Here is a 15,863-nt window from a genome sequence, read left to right on the forward strand (position 1 = left end):
ACCCGTTAGGAATCCATCCAGAATTATAAAAGCATTGCCCAAAACTTGCCGATGAAACCAGTGCTAAGGGATTCACTTTGCTGGTCGAGGCAATAACATTTGGCACGTGACATCATCCTGTAGTGCAGCTTGGAATGGTATGGATAATGAAACACTTCCTAGAACAGATGCATGTTGGAAATCCTTACACAATCATTAGATGTGTTGTCTTCCTTATTATCAATGTTACAAAGCGTGTAGGATTCGCAATCGCTATGGAAACATGAATAAAATGGATTCTAGGAATGCGGAACACCTACCATCTTCCACAAGAAATAGTTTATTTCATTTATTTGTCACTGGTAGAATTTTGCAATGTTGGTATTATAACTCATCTTAGTTAAGGACTGTACGATATATATATATTTTTTTAACTGAAGCACATATCACGTACTTGACATCCCTATCAATTTAGGCAGTATGCTGACAAATTTGGTACCTTTTTACAGCACTGTTTTTCAAAACTTATCACCGCTTTACACATTTTTTTTTGCTTGGAGTAAATTTTTATTTGAAAATGTATATGCGGTAAAATGTTTAGGCGAGCTCTTTAATCCTCATGGTTGAATAACGTGCAAATGTTGAAATCGTGTCAGACACATCGCAGTCAACGTGATTAAGAGTTTTGGTGGATGACTGTACTTGTCTCTGCTCAGATGTGGAGATCAAGACGAATGTGACAAGGAACGATATTGGCATGTTCACAGTGAGCTCCATGCTGAAGATCCGACCCCAGGAGACAGGCACAACGAGCCCGTTCCACTGCTCGATCATGACCCCTGACGGAGCCGTAGAATGCATGTCCTCGATAGACATACGATTAACTGTGAACAGTACGTTTACTGCTATAATATGAACTATAAGTGATATCTTGGCCCGAGGTCGTGGATAAGGATGTCAAAAAAATTGTTGTTTGGCCAGGGTCAGTCCTGGGTTCAGAAAGGGTGTCCTGGTATCCCAAAGCTTGTGTGAAATTAAGATGTTTTTTTGCTGGTTTAAAATGATTTGTATTTAGACCTCACCAGACATGAAGGTGGCGGTGAACTGGACGTTCGCTGCTTTTTTAGGAACCAGGGTGCAGGAAATGGAATGAAGTATGGGTGAAATATGCATCAATTAGTACTTGTCAAGCCCTTTAGTCAATCCGCCAGGCGGTGGTGGTGCATGTTTGTAGGTCAGCACCGTGGAGGTAGCAAGGGTTGGCGGATCACACAAATGTTGTGAAACTCCGTCCCCCGTGGGCTTCGAGATACCATACCCTGGCTTACTATGTAGAAGGTGGTACAGCAAATGTGGACCTCACCTGTTCCGTCTGTATGGGATAGTGTGTGCTCCATAGCACACGTGGGTTTTCTCCGGGTGCTCCGGTTTCCTCCCACGAGAAAACACTCATTAATTGGCTGAAAACACCTAAATATATAGGGAACTGCAGAACTTGGGAACTTGTTGGTACAAACTCACCACCTGACTCCCTTCCTGCTTGTCTCTGGTTCCTGGTGCATCTGAGTTGTTCCCTCTCTTTGAGAGTGAGCCAACACCGTGCACATTACAAGTTGAAATGATTAAGCAACTGCTGGATGAGGGCCTCCCCATACCGTATAAGTTGTGGGGGCTATTTGATCATATTTCATTACGCAGATCAGTGTGGACTGGTTTAGGTGGGAAACATTAACAGTGGATTTTGCTGCACTACCCTCTCCTGTCCATCACGTAGCATTACGAACTGTCATATTTGTATGGCTGTCACCCATCTGACAAGATCAGGTGCATTGCCGGTGATTTGCTGAAAGGCCAGTATTAATATATGGGGCATTTTGTCTTCAAGCCAACTGCTATAAACATCCCAGAAAATGAACACATCGGCTTTTCAGACTGATATTATGCATGCTAAAGTTTTGTGGGTTACGGTCGTGCAAATGTAAAAGTGTTGTTCGTTGGGGCTTTCATTTGTGACCAGGCCGCTTCTTAAAAAAGAGCTATATAGTTCAGTGGACCTCATCTGGTAAAATAAAAATGGTTAACTTTCGATATATTTTGTAACCCGTTTCTCTGTGGCCTACTTGCAGAGCCTACCATCCTCGAGGTGTCTCCTTCGAACTTCATCCAGGAGGGAGACACCGTCACACTGACCTGCGTCACTTATGGTCTCTTACCTCATATTATATACACCTTCTTCCAGGTGCGTGTGCTTGGCAAGTTTGGTTGCCCATTCTCTTGCTGATGAAACCGCTTATCGATTTCCACCACATATCATGGTTAAAAAAGCATCCTCATGTATATAAAATATAACGTATCCATCGTTTTTTCAATCAAGCTCAGCACACTTGTGTTATGTTTTTTTATTGTAAGAGTTAAGCACTTAATTTTGACTGAAAGCAGCAGGGCACTGTGTTGTTGCTGTTGAGCTACGTATGACATGACTTTACCCAAGTGAAAAAAAAACGGAATTGAAAGTAGTTTATGCGTTCATACTACCATGAGAGAGAAGTTTTTACTGCTTGTATATCTCGTGCAAGCCCATACCAGCCCATCCCATGGACAGCGTGAATAATTTAAAACTGCAGTCCTGAACATATAAGAACCTTTATTTGTTCATCAATCTTTCAATCAGTAACGGCATTTTCGTCGTACAGAGGACCAAAGTGATCCGGGTGGTGAAGAACAAAGGCATGCTTCGGCTCACTCATGCAGTTTAGTTTTACTCAGGATTGTAGTGTAACAAATTAATCACCCCAGGCTGGTGCCAGTCTGTCCATCAAATAGGCTCTCTTGGATGACAAGCCAGTTCATTAATGGAGCCTCCATTTAGTTAGGTTCATGGGAAATTAAAATCTACAAACGCACATAATACATATGGACAGATATGGACGCAAGTAAAAACAACTTTAGCAGCCTGCTCGAAGTCAGCGACAGTTTCAAGTTTCATTTATTATGTAGAGCCCTGTGAGCCATGCGGCTCTTAAGTCGGGTGCAACGGCAACATACAAAATATGAACACAGAACATCCCAAAGCGATGACGCGTAACAGAAACATCCTGGAATAAACCAGCAAGTACCCCCCCCCCCAAAAAAAAAAGTATTAAAACGCTGTGTAAAAAATCACAATGTGGTGCAAGCCAACAACAACAACCATAAGACACTTTAGATTAACCATATGTTTTCAAATCACTAAAATAAAGCTATAAAAACAATGTAACAACAGTAATCATAGGAACTGTGATTTAAATTGAACAATAAACGATATACATAACACGTATGACCAAACTTGTAGCGAGTTTAGGTGCTGCACTCCAAGCGGATGTTGCCTCATGGTGGGTCTGTCAAGCTTACACTCACAAGCGTGCAATATATCGAACGTGTGCTGATGTTAACATAGACAAAATAGGATTGTACCTTAGTAAACACTGTTTTTGATAGTCGGTGTTGCCATCCACTGGACTTATTTAGTATTAACATTTAGCAAATGTACCAAAAGTGGTAATCCGGAGGGACAGGTCTCGTTTTAAAAAAATGCTGAGAGAATAGCTCTCCCAAATGAGGTGACCTGTTAAGCCAGGTGTTCCAAATACTCTCTCTACTTATATTCCATGGTACAAAGAAAATTGCTTAACAGTTAAGAATAAAGATGTCCAATAGATGGTGCTACCAATGTTCAAAGTAACAAGCTTTTTTGAAAGTACAGTATTTTATTGTCAATCTTACAACCTCTGTATATGGGAGTTCGTATTTTTAAGATATTGGATAGATTTCGATTTGAAGCTTTCGTGACTGCAAGAATCCATACTCTTTGGTTCTTTCGGTAAAGTAACGTAGGTAGAAAAGATAATAGATCACGACGTTTCGATCGCAACGCAAGCCATCGTCATCAAGCGATTGCTTGCGTTGCGATCGAAACGTCGTGATCTATAATTTTTTCTACCTATGTGACCTTACCGAAAGAACCAAAGAGTATCTGATAGATTGTATAGTAATTGGTTGAGGTTTTATAATAAAAAAATTAAGCGCCCTTAAATGGATTAACACAATATATATGTAAAGTGCAGCAATATGTAATGTATCCTGCAAGCTCTATTCTATTATTGTTTGGTGATAACAAAAAAAAATCACCCCCTAAAAATTGCAGATGCAAGGAAAATGATTCAAATCAAATGGCTTTGGCAAACTCATCTTGTTCAACAAAATTACATATTTTTTGTATAACCTGAAAATATTTCATTGCTTCTTTAGGAGTCAACTCAGCTTGGTGATGAACGCACTGAGAACGTGTGGACGATCCCAGATATTAAGCGGAATCAAAATGGTGTTTATAGTTGTCAAGCTCGTGATACTGTGGAGACCACAGTTCGGGCAGAACATGACATAAACGTGCATTGTAAGTACTCGTGTTTAACACAAACACCCTTTGCCCATTATAAATGCATCGGTGTTCATAGAAAGAGTCCTGTGTGGCCTGTCTGCATTTTACCCCAGATATTGAGAGGCTACAAATACTGGGAATTCCCGATGGGGAAGTCAACGAAGGGGATAACATCATGATGACGTGCAGCGCAAGCTCATCTGGGAATATCACCTACCATTGGAATAAGGTACAACCAGGGATTAAATCTTGACTTAAAGCTTTCGCGACTGCAGAAATTCATATTCTTGGGTCTTTCAATGAAGTCACCTAGATAGGTTCATAGAAAGTACCAAAAATAACAAAAAACTACGACGTTTAGATCCGCAACACAAGCAATCATCAGGATAAAAGTTGCTGAGGCAGGATGTTTAAAAGGTTACATTGACATGCTAATCTCTCACAATACAATGGCCACCATCGCGGCTACGTCGTCGTGGAGGTAGCTCTCCGATCTTACATTGACATGCAAATTTCTCACATTAACATCACTAGCCCCGCCCACTTCGCTTGTGACCCTTGGGCTACACCCATTTCAAACCTTTAAAACATCCAGCCTCAGCAGCTTTCCCACAATTTTTTCTTCCTGATCACGATTGCTTGTGTTGGATCGAAACGTCGTAGTTTTTTGTTATTTTTTGTTATTTTCTTTGAACCTATTTACGTGACTTTTCCGAAAGACCCAAGAATATGAACCAAGGATTAATTTCACCCAGATCTGTTCAGAATGGTAACCTTGAAGTGTTGGTGAGGAGAGTGTCTGCTATACTTGTATGCTGGTAGCCCATCCAAGCACTATCCAGGCTCAACTCTGTTTAGCTTCCATGGTGTTATGAGATTTGGGCACATTCTGGATGATTTGGTCAAAAGCCAACAAATATTACTGTCACTAATCACCTCTATTGTCTGTGATTTTCACAAATATTGCTATTTCTTTAGCTAATTATTTGGGGTGTGAATGTGTATCTAATTGGTTTCATTTTCAGAATACATTTTACTGATAAAGGATGTACTGAGACTCATTTGTGATGCTTTTCACTTGTGAAGGATGGCAAATGGAATGAAGATGGCCACATTCTCACTCGCCTCCACGTGTCCTTATCTGATTCTGGGTCATACACGTGTGTTGCTGGATTGGTTGAAGGCTCAATATTTGTAGACAAAACAGAGAACATCATCGTGAAGGGTATGCACAGATCACAACTCAACCTGCCTTGTACATGTGTGCCCTCTCACCCCAAGACAACCATTCTGGTGTGTAAAATGCCATAAATTTTGAAACTAGGTTTTAATGAAACACATACCAGTAAAACATACATAGCGAACATTCTTAGGAAGTGCTTTTATGTGGGAAAACAGCAGCTAGTACTGTTCGTGTGGGAAGGGATCATATTGATTATTGGTATTGTAGTAAAATTCAAAAAGGAGAATTGAGGGAGAAGGGGAGGGCATCATTCTATCATTGTCAATTTTCAGAAAAATATATCTCTGCATCTTGATGTATCTGTATTTACCCAGGTATTGATGGAGTACAAATATTGGGAGTTCCGGAAGGAGAGGTCAACGAAGGAGAAAACATTTCGATGACGTGCAATGCAAGAGCATTTACAAATATCACCTACCACTGGAATAAGGTACAACATTACCGTCATCACTGTCAACATCGTCAGGATATTGTACATATACATTTACAATCCATTGTCAATCCACTACTGAATGAGAGCCTCCCCATGCAGCGCAGGTCATAGCAGTTATTTTTACTATAATTCACCACTCTGGTCAGTGTTGATTGGTGAAGGTGGGCAGCATAGACATGGGAGCATTGAAGTACATTAGAATAATGCATTTTGCTGTGCTACCCTCTGCTGCACACAATATAGCTGCACAGCTGATACCTGCATTGTGGTCGCCCATATAAGCACTCTCCAGCTCAACCCTACTTATCTTCCAATATCTGATGAAATCGGAGCATTCTGAGTGATTTGGTCGAAGGCCATCAAAACATAATTGAAGTCAATATTTGTCAATATAGACCATGAACTGTATTTTTGTCTGTGATTTTCACAAATACTTATATTACAGTAAGAGTGATTATTCATCATAATAATGAACACCTTCCATGAATGGAAAATCAAAGAATGGACATGCTGCGACTGTGGTCCAAACCATCAAACACATCACCGACGAATGCACCATCCATTGGCATCATTGCAGTGTCATTGTGATCCATACAGCATCTACTGCCTCCTTGGATTGGTTGAAAAACAACGTGGCATTCAACTATAACACGATTCAACACTGTTGCTTTTTTTTAATCCTGCTCTATAAAATAATATCGTTATGTTCATTCAACTTAAGTGATTGATTCATCATCATCATAATAACTTGTAACAAGTTCATCATTTTCCTTTGGCTCTTTCGGTAAAGTCACGTAAATATGGTCAAAGAAAATAACAAAAAATAACAAAACTACGACGTTTCGATCGCAACACAAGCGGTCGTCATCATCGTGATGTTATTTTTTGTTATTTTCTTTGAAAATACCAAAAGACCGAAAGAATATGAATTCCTGCAGTCACGAAAGCTTTAAGTCAGGATTTAAGTTCATCATTGTTCGTGAAAAAAGGTGATTGCATGAGGAAGGACTTAACTCTGTCATCAAGATGTACTGAACTAGCTACCATGACTAATGCCTTGATGTGTTTTCACTTGATCATGTCTGAATGCCATGTTTTAATTAGGGTTTTTCTGTTTAGAAATTTGTATAGTTTTCACACGAGCTAGTTATTTGTGATGTGAATGTGTATCCAATTATTTTCATTGTCAGCACAAATTTGACTCATAAAATATGTTCTAATGAGGCTCATTTATGATTATTTTCACTTGTGAAGGATGGCAAACGGAAAGAAGATGGCCACATTCTCACTCGCCTAAACGTGACCTCATACGATTCAGGGTTATACATGTGTGTTGTTCAATTGGAGGACGGCTCGATGTCCGTGAATGAAACAGTGAACATCACCGTGAAGGGTATGCACAGCTCACAACTCAACCTGCCTTGTACATGTGTAATGAGCGACTTCTGTTATACGTCGTGTAGAGGGTACTTCTTCTTTATTGCTCACACTGGGCACAACACACGCCAACACTTATTCTTCCTTACACTGGGTACCACTCTAGATATTAACGTCTCTACTGGCTACACACAGCCGATCACTCGGCGTGGTCTCATCGCCCTCACTCGGCTGCGCCCCTGGCTGGTGGCGTGAAGATGACGGCGATGGAAACTACGCAGGAGATCTTCCACGTGGCCAGACGATGGAGGGAGATGACAGCGAGCAGCAACGCAGCCAGGACCCAGACCCCACACACGAACCCCGAGCCCCAGGTCCGCCCCCCCCAGGCGTGGCTAGGCTCCGCCTCCGGCCATTCCCTCCCGTGGAAACTTCGAGCAGGTTCCTGGAGTTTCTCGGCTAGCCCCACTTTTTACATTTGCCCCAGATACACCTCTTTCTCTGATTAGTTGTTACTTAACCATGCCCATACCTGTGATTCCCCTTCCAGGCCAGCAGGTGTTACCATATCATTACACATGTGTAATGACTCTCAGACAACACAAACTGTAGAGGGTTGCTTTATTTCTTATTTAGGGCGCTTCACACAGATAACTTGGGCCAGGGATGGCACACAAGTGGCGACGACGCGAAGACAGCGACAGCGTGAAGATGGCGACAGTCCGCAGACAGTCGACCCCGATCCCACGGCAGCCCCGAACCTTGCCTCTCGCCTCCTTTTATCCTCGGCGTGGCCCTCACTCCGCCCCCAGGCACGCCTCCTTTCTCGGACTCTGGCCCGTTCCCGAACTTTCCAGATGGTTTCCCCCTTGTCACAACTCGCCCTCTATTAATATTAACCCCCTGTAATTACTCCTCATGACCGTTAGGCCAGGTACTGTCTCCACACACGCAATGTCTCTACACATGTGTGCCCTCTAACCACAAGATAACCATTCTGGTGTGGAAAATGTGAGAATTTTCAACGAGGTTTTAATGAAGTCCCCAGCAGTAAAGCATAAATGCTAACATGTTCTCATGAATGGTGCTTTTATGTGGGAAAACATCAGCCAGTACTGTTAGTGTAGGAAGCAATCACATGGATTATTGGTATTGTGGGAAGATTAAAAGTGGGAATTGGAAGGGAGCTGGGGAGGGAATCATTGTAAATGTGTCAGTGTTCAGTAAAATATACCTGTGCGTTTTGATGTATCTGTATTCACCCAGGTATTAACGAGGTACAGATACTGGGAGTTCCTGATGGAGAGGTCAACGAAGGAGAAAACATTACGATGACATGCAATGCAAGAGCGTTTAGAAAAATCACCTACCATTGGAATCAGGTACAGCATCACCATCACTGTCAACATCATTTACAATCCTTTGTCAATCCACTGCTGAATGAGAGCCTCCCCATGCTGTGCAGGTCGTGGGGGTTATTTTGAGCATACTTCACCACGCTGGTCAGTGTTGGTTGGTGAAGGCGGGCAGCATAGACATGGGAGCATTGAAATATATTCCAATAATTGATGTTGCTGCTCTAACATTTGCTGCACACAATATAGCCCCACAACGTATAATACCTGCATGGTGGTCGACCATCTAATCACTATCCAGCTCAACCTTGTTGAGTTTCCAAGATCTGATGAGATCGGAGCATTCTTGGAGCTTTGGTCAAAGGCCATTAGAACATCACTGATGTCAAGATTTGTCAATATTGATCATCAGCTTCTTGTCATTTATCACCTCTGTTTTTGCCTGCGATTTTCACAAATACTAATATTACAGTAAGAGTGATTGTTCATCATAATGATAAACACTTTCCACGAATGGAAACTCTAAGAATCGCCATGCTGCGACTGTGGTCCAAACCATCAAACACATCACCGATGAATGTGCCATCCTTACAAATCATGGTAGTGTCACTGATATCCATACAGCTTCGACTGCCTCCTTGGATGGTTGGAAAAAAACGTAGCATTCAACTATAACACGTTTCAACACTGTTGATTTTTCTCATCCGGCTATATGAAATAAGAACGTTATGGTTATTCATCTTAAGTCATTAATTTATCATCATCATAATAATCATCGTAATAATTTGTTACAAATTAATTCATACTTGTGAAAAGGAGGTAATTGGATGAGTATGGGCTTAGCTTTGTCGTCAAGATGGACTGAACTAGATACCATGACTAATGCCTTGCTGTGTTTTCACTTGATCATGTCCCAATGCCATGTCTGAATCAGGGTATTCCTTGTTGTTCATGTAGTTTTGCAGTTTTCACATTAGCTAGTTATTTGTAATGTGAATATGTATCCAATTATTTTCATTATCAGCACAAATTTTACTCATAACGTATGTACTAATGAGGCTCATTTGTGATTATTTTCACTTGTGAAGAATGGCAAATGGAAAGAAGATGGCCACATTCTCACTTGCCTAAACGTGACCTCATACGATTCAGGTTCATACACGTGTGTTGCTCAATTGGAGGACGGCTCGATGTCTGTGGATGAAACAGTGAACATCACCGTGAAGGGTATGCACAGCTCACAACTCAACCTTTCTTGTACATGTGTACTGAGTTTTTCCGAGACACTCTTTTAGGAGGCAACGTTTATTCTACACTATATATCTTACACACTATTCACACACGGGACAACTATTTACGGGTCAGAGCAGCCAACATGCTGTCTGCCCACGACGCTGGAGACAGACGAAGACAAAGACGTAGCACCTCAGGTTCCATTCCACCTGTAGACACCCCCGATTCAGCCTAGGGGTGTCCCTTTTATGCCCCTTCGCGTGGCCTGGCTCCGCCCTCGGCCACGCCCCCTTCTGGAACCTTGCAGGAGGTTCTGGGCCGCCTTACACGTGACACCTGCCCTGCTCCGCCCCCACGTGACACCTTCCCTGCTCCGCCCCCACGTGACACCTGCCCGGCTCCGCACTTAACCACGCCCCCTTCTGGAACCCTCCAGAAGGTCCTGGGCCATGCTCCCCGTGTCCCCTCGGTCACCTTTGTTCTACATCCCTCACTCCGGCCCATCAAGTGCTTCGCCAGCCGGCCGGGGTGCCGTGTCCCCACATGCCCCTCTCCGCCAGCAGCCAGCATCATGCCCCCTAGTGAGCCACTACGTGGCATTACATGCTGTGCTGGCTGCTACATCCACATTCCCTCATTCTACTGTACCTAGCGCTATACGCCGTAGTGATATATTCTATGTCACTACACATGTGTGCCCTCTAACCACAAAACAACCATCCTGGTGTGGAAAATGTGAGAATTTAAAACGAGGCTTGAATGAAGCCCCCAGGAGTAAAGCATACAATGCTAACATGTTCTCAAGAATGGTGTTTTTATGTGGGAAAACATCAGCCAGTACTGTTAGTGTAGGAAGCGATCACAGGGATTATTGGTATTGTGGGTACATTAAAAAAGGGAATTGGAAGGGTGGTGGGGAGGGAATCATTGTAAATGTGTCGGTGTTCAGAAATAAATACCTGTGCGTTTTGATTTATCTGGATTCACCCAGGTATTAACGAGGTACAGATATTGGGAGTTCCTGATGGAGAGGTCAACGAAGGAGAAAACATTACGATGACGTGCAATGCAAGAGCGTTTAGAAAAACCACCTACCATTGGAATAAGGTACAGCATCACCATCATCACTGCCAACATCATCAGGATATTTATACATATACATTTACAATCCTTTGTCAATCCACTGCTGAATGAGAGCCTCCCCATGCTGTGCAGGTCGTGGGGATCATTTTAACCATACTTCACCACGCTGGTCAGTGTTGGTTGGTGAAGGCGGGCAGCATAGACATGGGAGCATTGAAATATATTCCAATAATTGATTTTGCTGCTCTAACATTTGCTGCACACAATATAGCCCCACAACGTATAATACCTGCATGGTGGTCGACCATCTAATCACTATCCAGCTCAACCTTGTTGAGCTTCCAAGATCTGATGAGATCGGAGCATTCTTGGTGCTTTGGTAAAAGTCCATCAGAACATCACTGATGTCAATATTTGTCAATAGTCATCATCAGCTTCTTGTCATTTATCACCTGTTTTGGTCTGTGATTTTCACAAATACTGATATTACAATAAGAATGATTGTTCATCATAATGATGAACACCTTCTACGAATGGAAACTCAAAGAATCGCCATGCTATGAATGTGGTCAAAACCATCAAACACATCACCGATGAATATGCCATCCATACGCATCATGGTAGTGTCATGGAGATCCATATATCATCTACTGCCTCCTTGGATTGGTTCAAAAAACGTAGCATTCAACTAAACCACATTTCAACATTGTTGCTTTTTCTCATCCGGCTATATGAAATAAGAGCGTTATGGTTATGCATCTTAAGTGATTGATTTATCAATCACTTAAGTTCATCAATGTTCGTGAAAGGAGATCATTGGATGAGGAGGGCTTAGCTCTGTCATCAAGATGGACTGAATTAGCTACCATGACTAAAGCCTTGCTGTGTTTTCACTTGATCATGTCTCAATGCCATGTCTGAATTAGGGCATTCCTTGTTGTTCATGTAGTTTTGTAGTTTTCACATTGGCTAGTTATATTGATGGGGACGTGTATCCAATTATTTTCATTGTCAGCACACATTCTCGTGATATAATATGTATCTGAGGCTCATTTGTTATTATTTTCACTTGTGAAGGATGGCAAACGGAAAGAAGATGGCCACATTCTCACTCGCCTACACGTGTCCTCGTTAGATTCAGGGGCATATACGTGTGTTGCTCAATTGGAGGACGGTTCGATGTCTGTGGCTAAAACAGTGACCATCACCGTGAAGGGTATGCACAGCTCACATCTCAACCTTGCATGTAAAAATAACTTGTTTCACACAAAACGTAGCCAACCTTGCCTTGCACATGTGTGCCTTCTCTTCAATGCCTTCAGTTTCTTGCTAATTAATGCAAAAGGTATATTTGGTGTTTGAACATCTTAACACATTTTATTGCTAGAAAGGGTAACACCTATTCTTATTTTTCATAACTTAAGTACAGTTTAAATATTGTATATATATTTCTTTAAGGTGTAATATTTTTTATTCCATTACAATTAGAATGTATCAAGATTCAAAGATGGTTAATGCTCATCAGGTATGCTGAGGTCATATTTAATTTTTCCCCCTCCTATTGTATGCCAAAAAATATCTGTGATTATGTTGTGTCTGTGGCACGTTCAGGTCCATGGCTGTTTTGGATCTTTATAGCTTCAGGAGTTGTTGGTGCTGTAGCAATAATCTTAATATTTGTGGCAATCTACTGCATCCACAAAAGAGGGTGAGTATCACAATCCTGTATCCATGCACACTTTTTATTCACGGAGTTTCATCATTGGTTTGGTGACTGAGTGGTTCACACATTAGAAAGCTGAACTGACTCCGCTGAGACTTGGGTTCAAATCCAGGCAGCGGCCTGTGATTAATCCTGGTTCTCAAGTGTAGTGAGTTGATGACCTCATGGACTGGATGTCTACAGAGAGATCTGAAAATGGTCTTCGATGCAAAACATTGATAAAAGTTCCACTCCGCTTGCTGGAAATGCAACTACAACCCAGACCTGACCATCATTTACCAAGATCGAAATGGAAGCACACTTCAACGCATGCCGGAATATGTGTTCGCGATCTTCCTCAACATAGACCCATCATCACCCACGTCAACATTGAAATCCCTGTGATGTTGAAACGAATCCCACTGTGGAACCTGCCCAAAGCTGGCAGGGACTGCTAAAGGGAACCCATCAACGAAGTTATTTGAATCCAGAATGTTATCACCGGTTTGTTGGCCTCCTTACCATGGCTGTCAAAAAAAGTATACCTCGGGGCTTTCAGAAATAATGCATTGCTTGCTGGACAAAAGAGATGCAGGATCTACTCGGGAAGTACAACCAGTCAGGTAGTCCACACATTTTTAAAGCCTTGATGAAGTCACTAGACCAGACATGGGCAAAGTACGGGCCACGGACCAAATACGGCCCGTTGGGCTTTTTAATCCGGCCCGCCGAACTTGTCCAAATATTATTAATAAATTAAAATTTACCTTCCTCCTGTAATGCCCCCATTTCCCCATTAGATGGCGCACTTTTACCGGGAGCGTGGTGTACAGTAGAACCTCTGATCACGACCATGTGATGCTGCCGCCGCGAAGCCGCTCGGCGGGCGCCCCATCTACGACCTCGCCACCACCAAGCGACGGGGCCGACCCCGCTTCCCCCTCACCGCTCCCCACATAAACACACCCTCACACAATTCAACCCCATAGAGCTCCGAGGGGAGGTCACCTGGCCAACAGGTTTTCACCCGAAAGCCCTCATAGGGATAATCTTCACGGTTTCCTGCGACCAGGGAATTGGGCGACCTCCCCCGATGCTAATTCGCACCACGGCGCTGTGACCTGGGTTGAGATTGCATGGTCCCGGCAGGGGCTGCCCAGCCACCACGGTTGAAACGCACCCCCCCCCCCCACACATGGATGAGCAAGGCAGGCAGGGGGGGCCGCAGCCACGAACGAGGGGAGAAGCCAGGGTGGACGGCTGATTGGCATAGCGGGTGTGCTCGGGGGCCGCCGCCGTGCAGCAGCCCGTGGTGAGCCCTTTGTTACGGAAACCGCGGCTGATTAGCATAGCAAAAGCGCACGTGGACTGGCGCCGCAGCCAGCGGGGGCCCATTGTTCGGGAAACCGGGAATGCGGCTGAACCGGTACGGCAACCTGATTGGCCGAGAAGGCCCTCGGGGTGGCTTTCTTTGATGTAGGTTAACGATAAAAGGGGGGCGCAGACAGGTAGAGCCCTCTCTTGCTCCAAAAGTTAGCCCTCGGGACAGTCTCCAGCTCGGCCACTCGAACATCCGTGTGACGCGTCGAGGTGAGCCGCGAGGACGAGACCACCGGAACGCCGTGCGCATCTAACCGTAAGAGGAAAGAGAGTATTGGGATTGAGGCTAGAGAAACCAGAACCGCTTAGAGCCTATCAAATTAGATACATCGGGTACAGACCCTTGGGCGATAGTGTAGACCTGCCTTGCCGATCCATACTGACCCAACTGTGAACCACAGTCGGCCGATAATAAATCATTAATAACCCATCGCAGCCTCGTGTGGTTTGGACAAGTGGGTGAAAGCGCGTGGTGCTGTGTGTGCGCTCGTAACGTGGGTGGTCGGTGTTTCCACGGGTGCACGCTCCGTATGTCGCCGTGGAGACTTGTGCTGCGTGAGGGCTCACACCCACCGTAAACACCTGTTCCATGGCCCCTTTAAACGAGCGTTATCACCCGCTCGCGGCGGCCGCGCGTGTGCGAGCAACGTCATTCGCCCTCCGACCGCTGACCCCCCGTTCAGAGCGTGTGATTGCTGCACGGGGCTGTGTGAGGGGAGGCATCGCATTTGATTGGCGGAGAGGCAACGCAGTGTTTACAGGCGTCCAGGAGCCGGCGACGAGCCATGCCTCTCTCGCGAACTCGCGGGGGTGCAACCCAAGGAGGGGAGCCGTCGGGCGACAGCCCTTACCCCGCGAGTGATGAGCCCAGCGGCGGCAGCAGCTGTTCGCACACCAGCGAGGGGTCGGGAAACGGCGGGACCCCTGCAGTCGGCGCCCAGAAGGGAGAGACCTCGGGGGCCAGCGGCCCCAACAACTATAATTCGTTCCATAACTTTGGTCGCAACGCGATTTGGTCGTGACTCGAACCTAATTTCCCCATTGGATTGTATGTAAATACAATTAATCCGTTCCAGACTCCCACGATCTGTATATAAATATTGTTTTTTTTTACATTATTAAGCACAAAAATAGTTAATTACGCCATAGAATTCAGTGTAATAGTAATCTAAATGTAAAAACACTGAATAACATTGAGAAAACCTTGAACAACAGAGAAAACTAACATTGCCGCATCAAGGTTTAGAATCGCTCAACAAGATGATTGTTTCGTCTGCTACATCAGTTGGTCGATTCTGAGAGAGAGAGAATATTCGTATGAGCAATTCATGTTTCTATTGAAAGTAAGTTAACAGTAATATTTGGGTACAGTATTGTTTTTGGAAGTATTCACCGTAATATCGTATGAACGTTTACTTCACCGCATCATCGTATGAATGATGCGAGAAGAGATTAACGGGTTCTTATGTTAGCGATTTACGTACTCGGCGCTTTCGCTCTCTAAATTACGGCTTGAATGAGGGGGAGGGGTATGACTACACTCCCAAAATTAATATCTTACTAGGAATTTTATATAACAAAAGTTACATACATAACTGTTACGCTTTGTGTAATTCAACAAAACAAACAAAACTTAACTCCGAGTTCTCTCCGAATTTCAC

At 43.8% G+C, this 15,863-nt stretch overlaps 1 protein-coding gene across 1 annotated transcript; it reads left to right on the top strand.

Annotated features, from left to right (window-relative positions):
• The first annotated feature begins 736 nt into the window (after positions 1-736).
• On the top strand, positions 737-15,224 carry LOC144932958 (CD166 antigen-like). Its single transcript, XM_078857358.1, has 6 exons — positions 737-782; positions 2,106-2,218; positions 4,267-4,411; positions 4,510-4,625; positions 12,198-12,336; positions 15,025-15,224. Exons 1-6 carry the CDS (start codon positions 737-739, stop codon positions 15,222-15,224), a joined length of 759 nt encoding a protein of 252 aa, XP_078713484.1.
• Positions 15,225-15,863: the final 639 nt, after the last annotated feature.

Source organism: Lampetra fluviatilis, chromosome 6, assembly GCF_964198595.1.
Source record: "Lampetra fluviatilis chromosome 6, kcLamFluv1.1, whole genome shotgun sequence".
Classification (NCBI taxonomy): Eukaryota; Metazoa; Chordata; class Hyperoartia; order Petromyzontiformes; family Petromyzontidae; genus Lampetra; species Lampetra fluviatilis.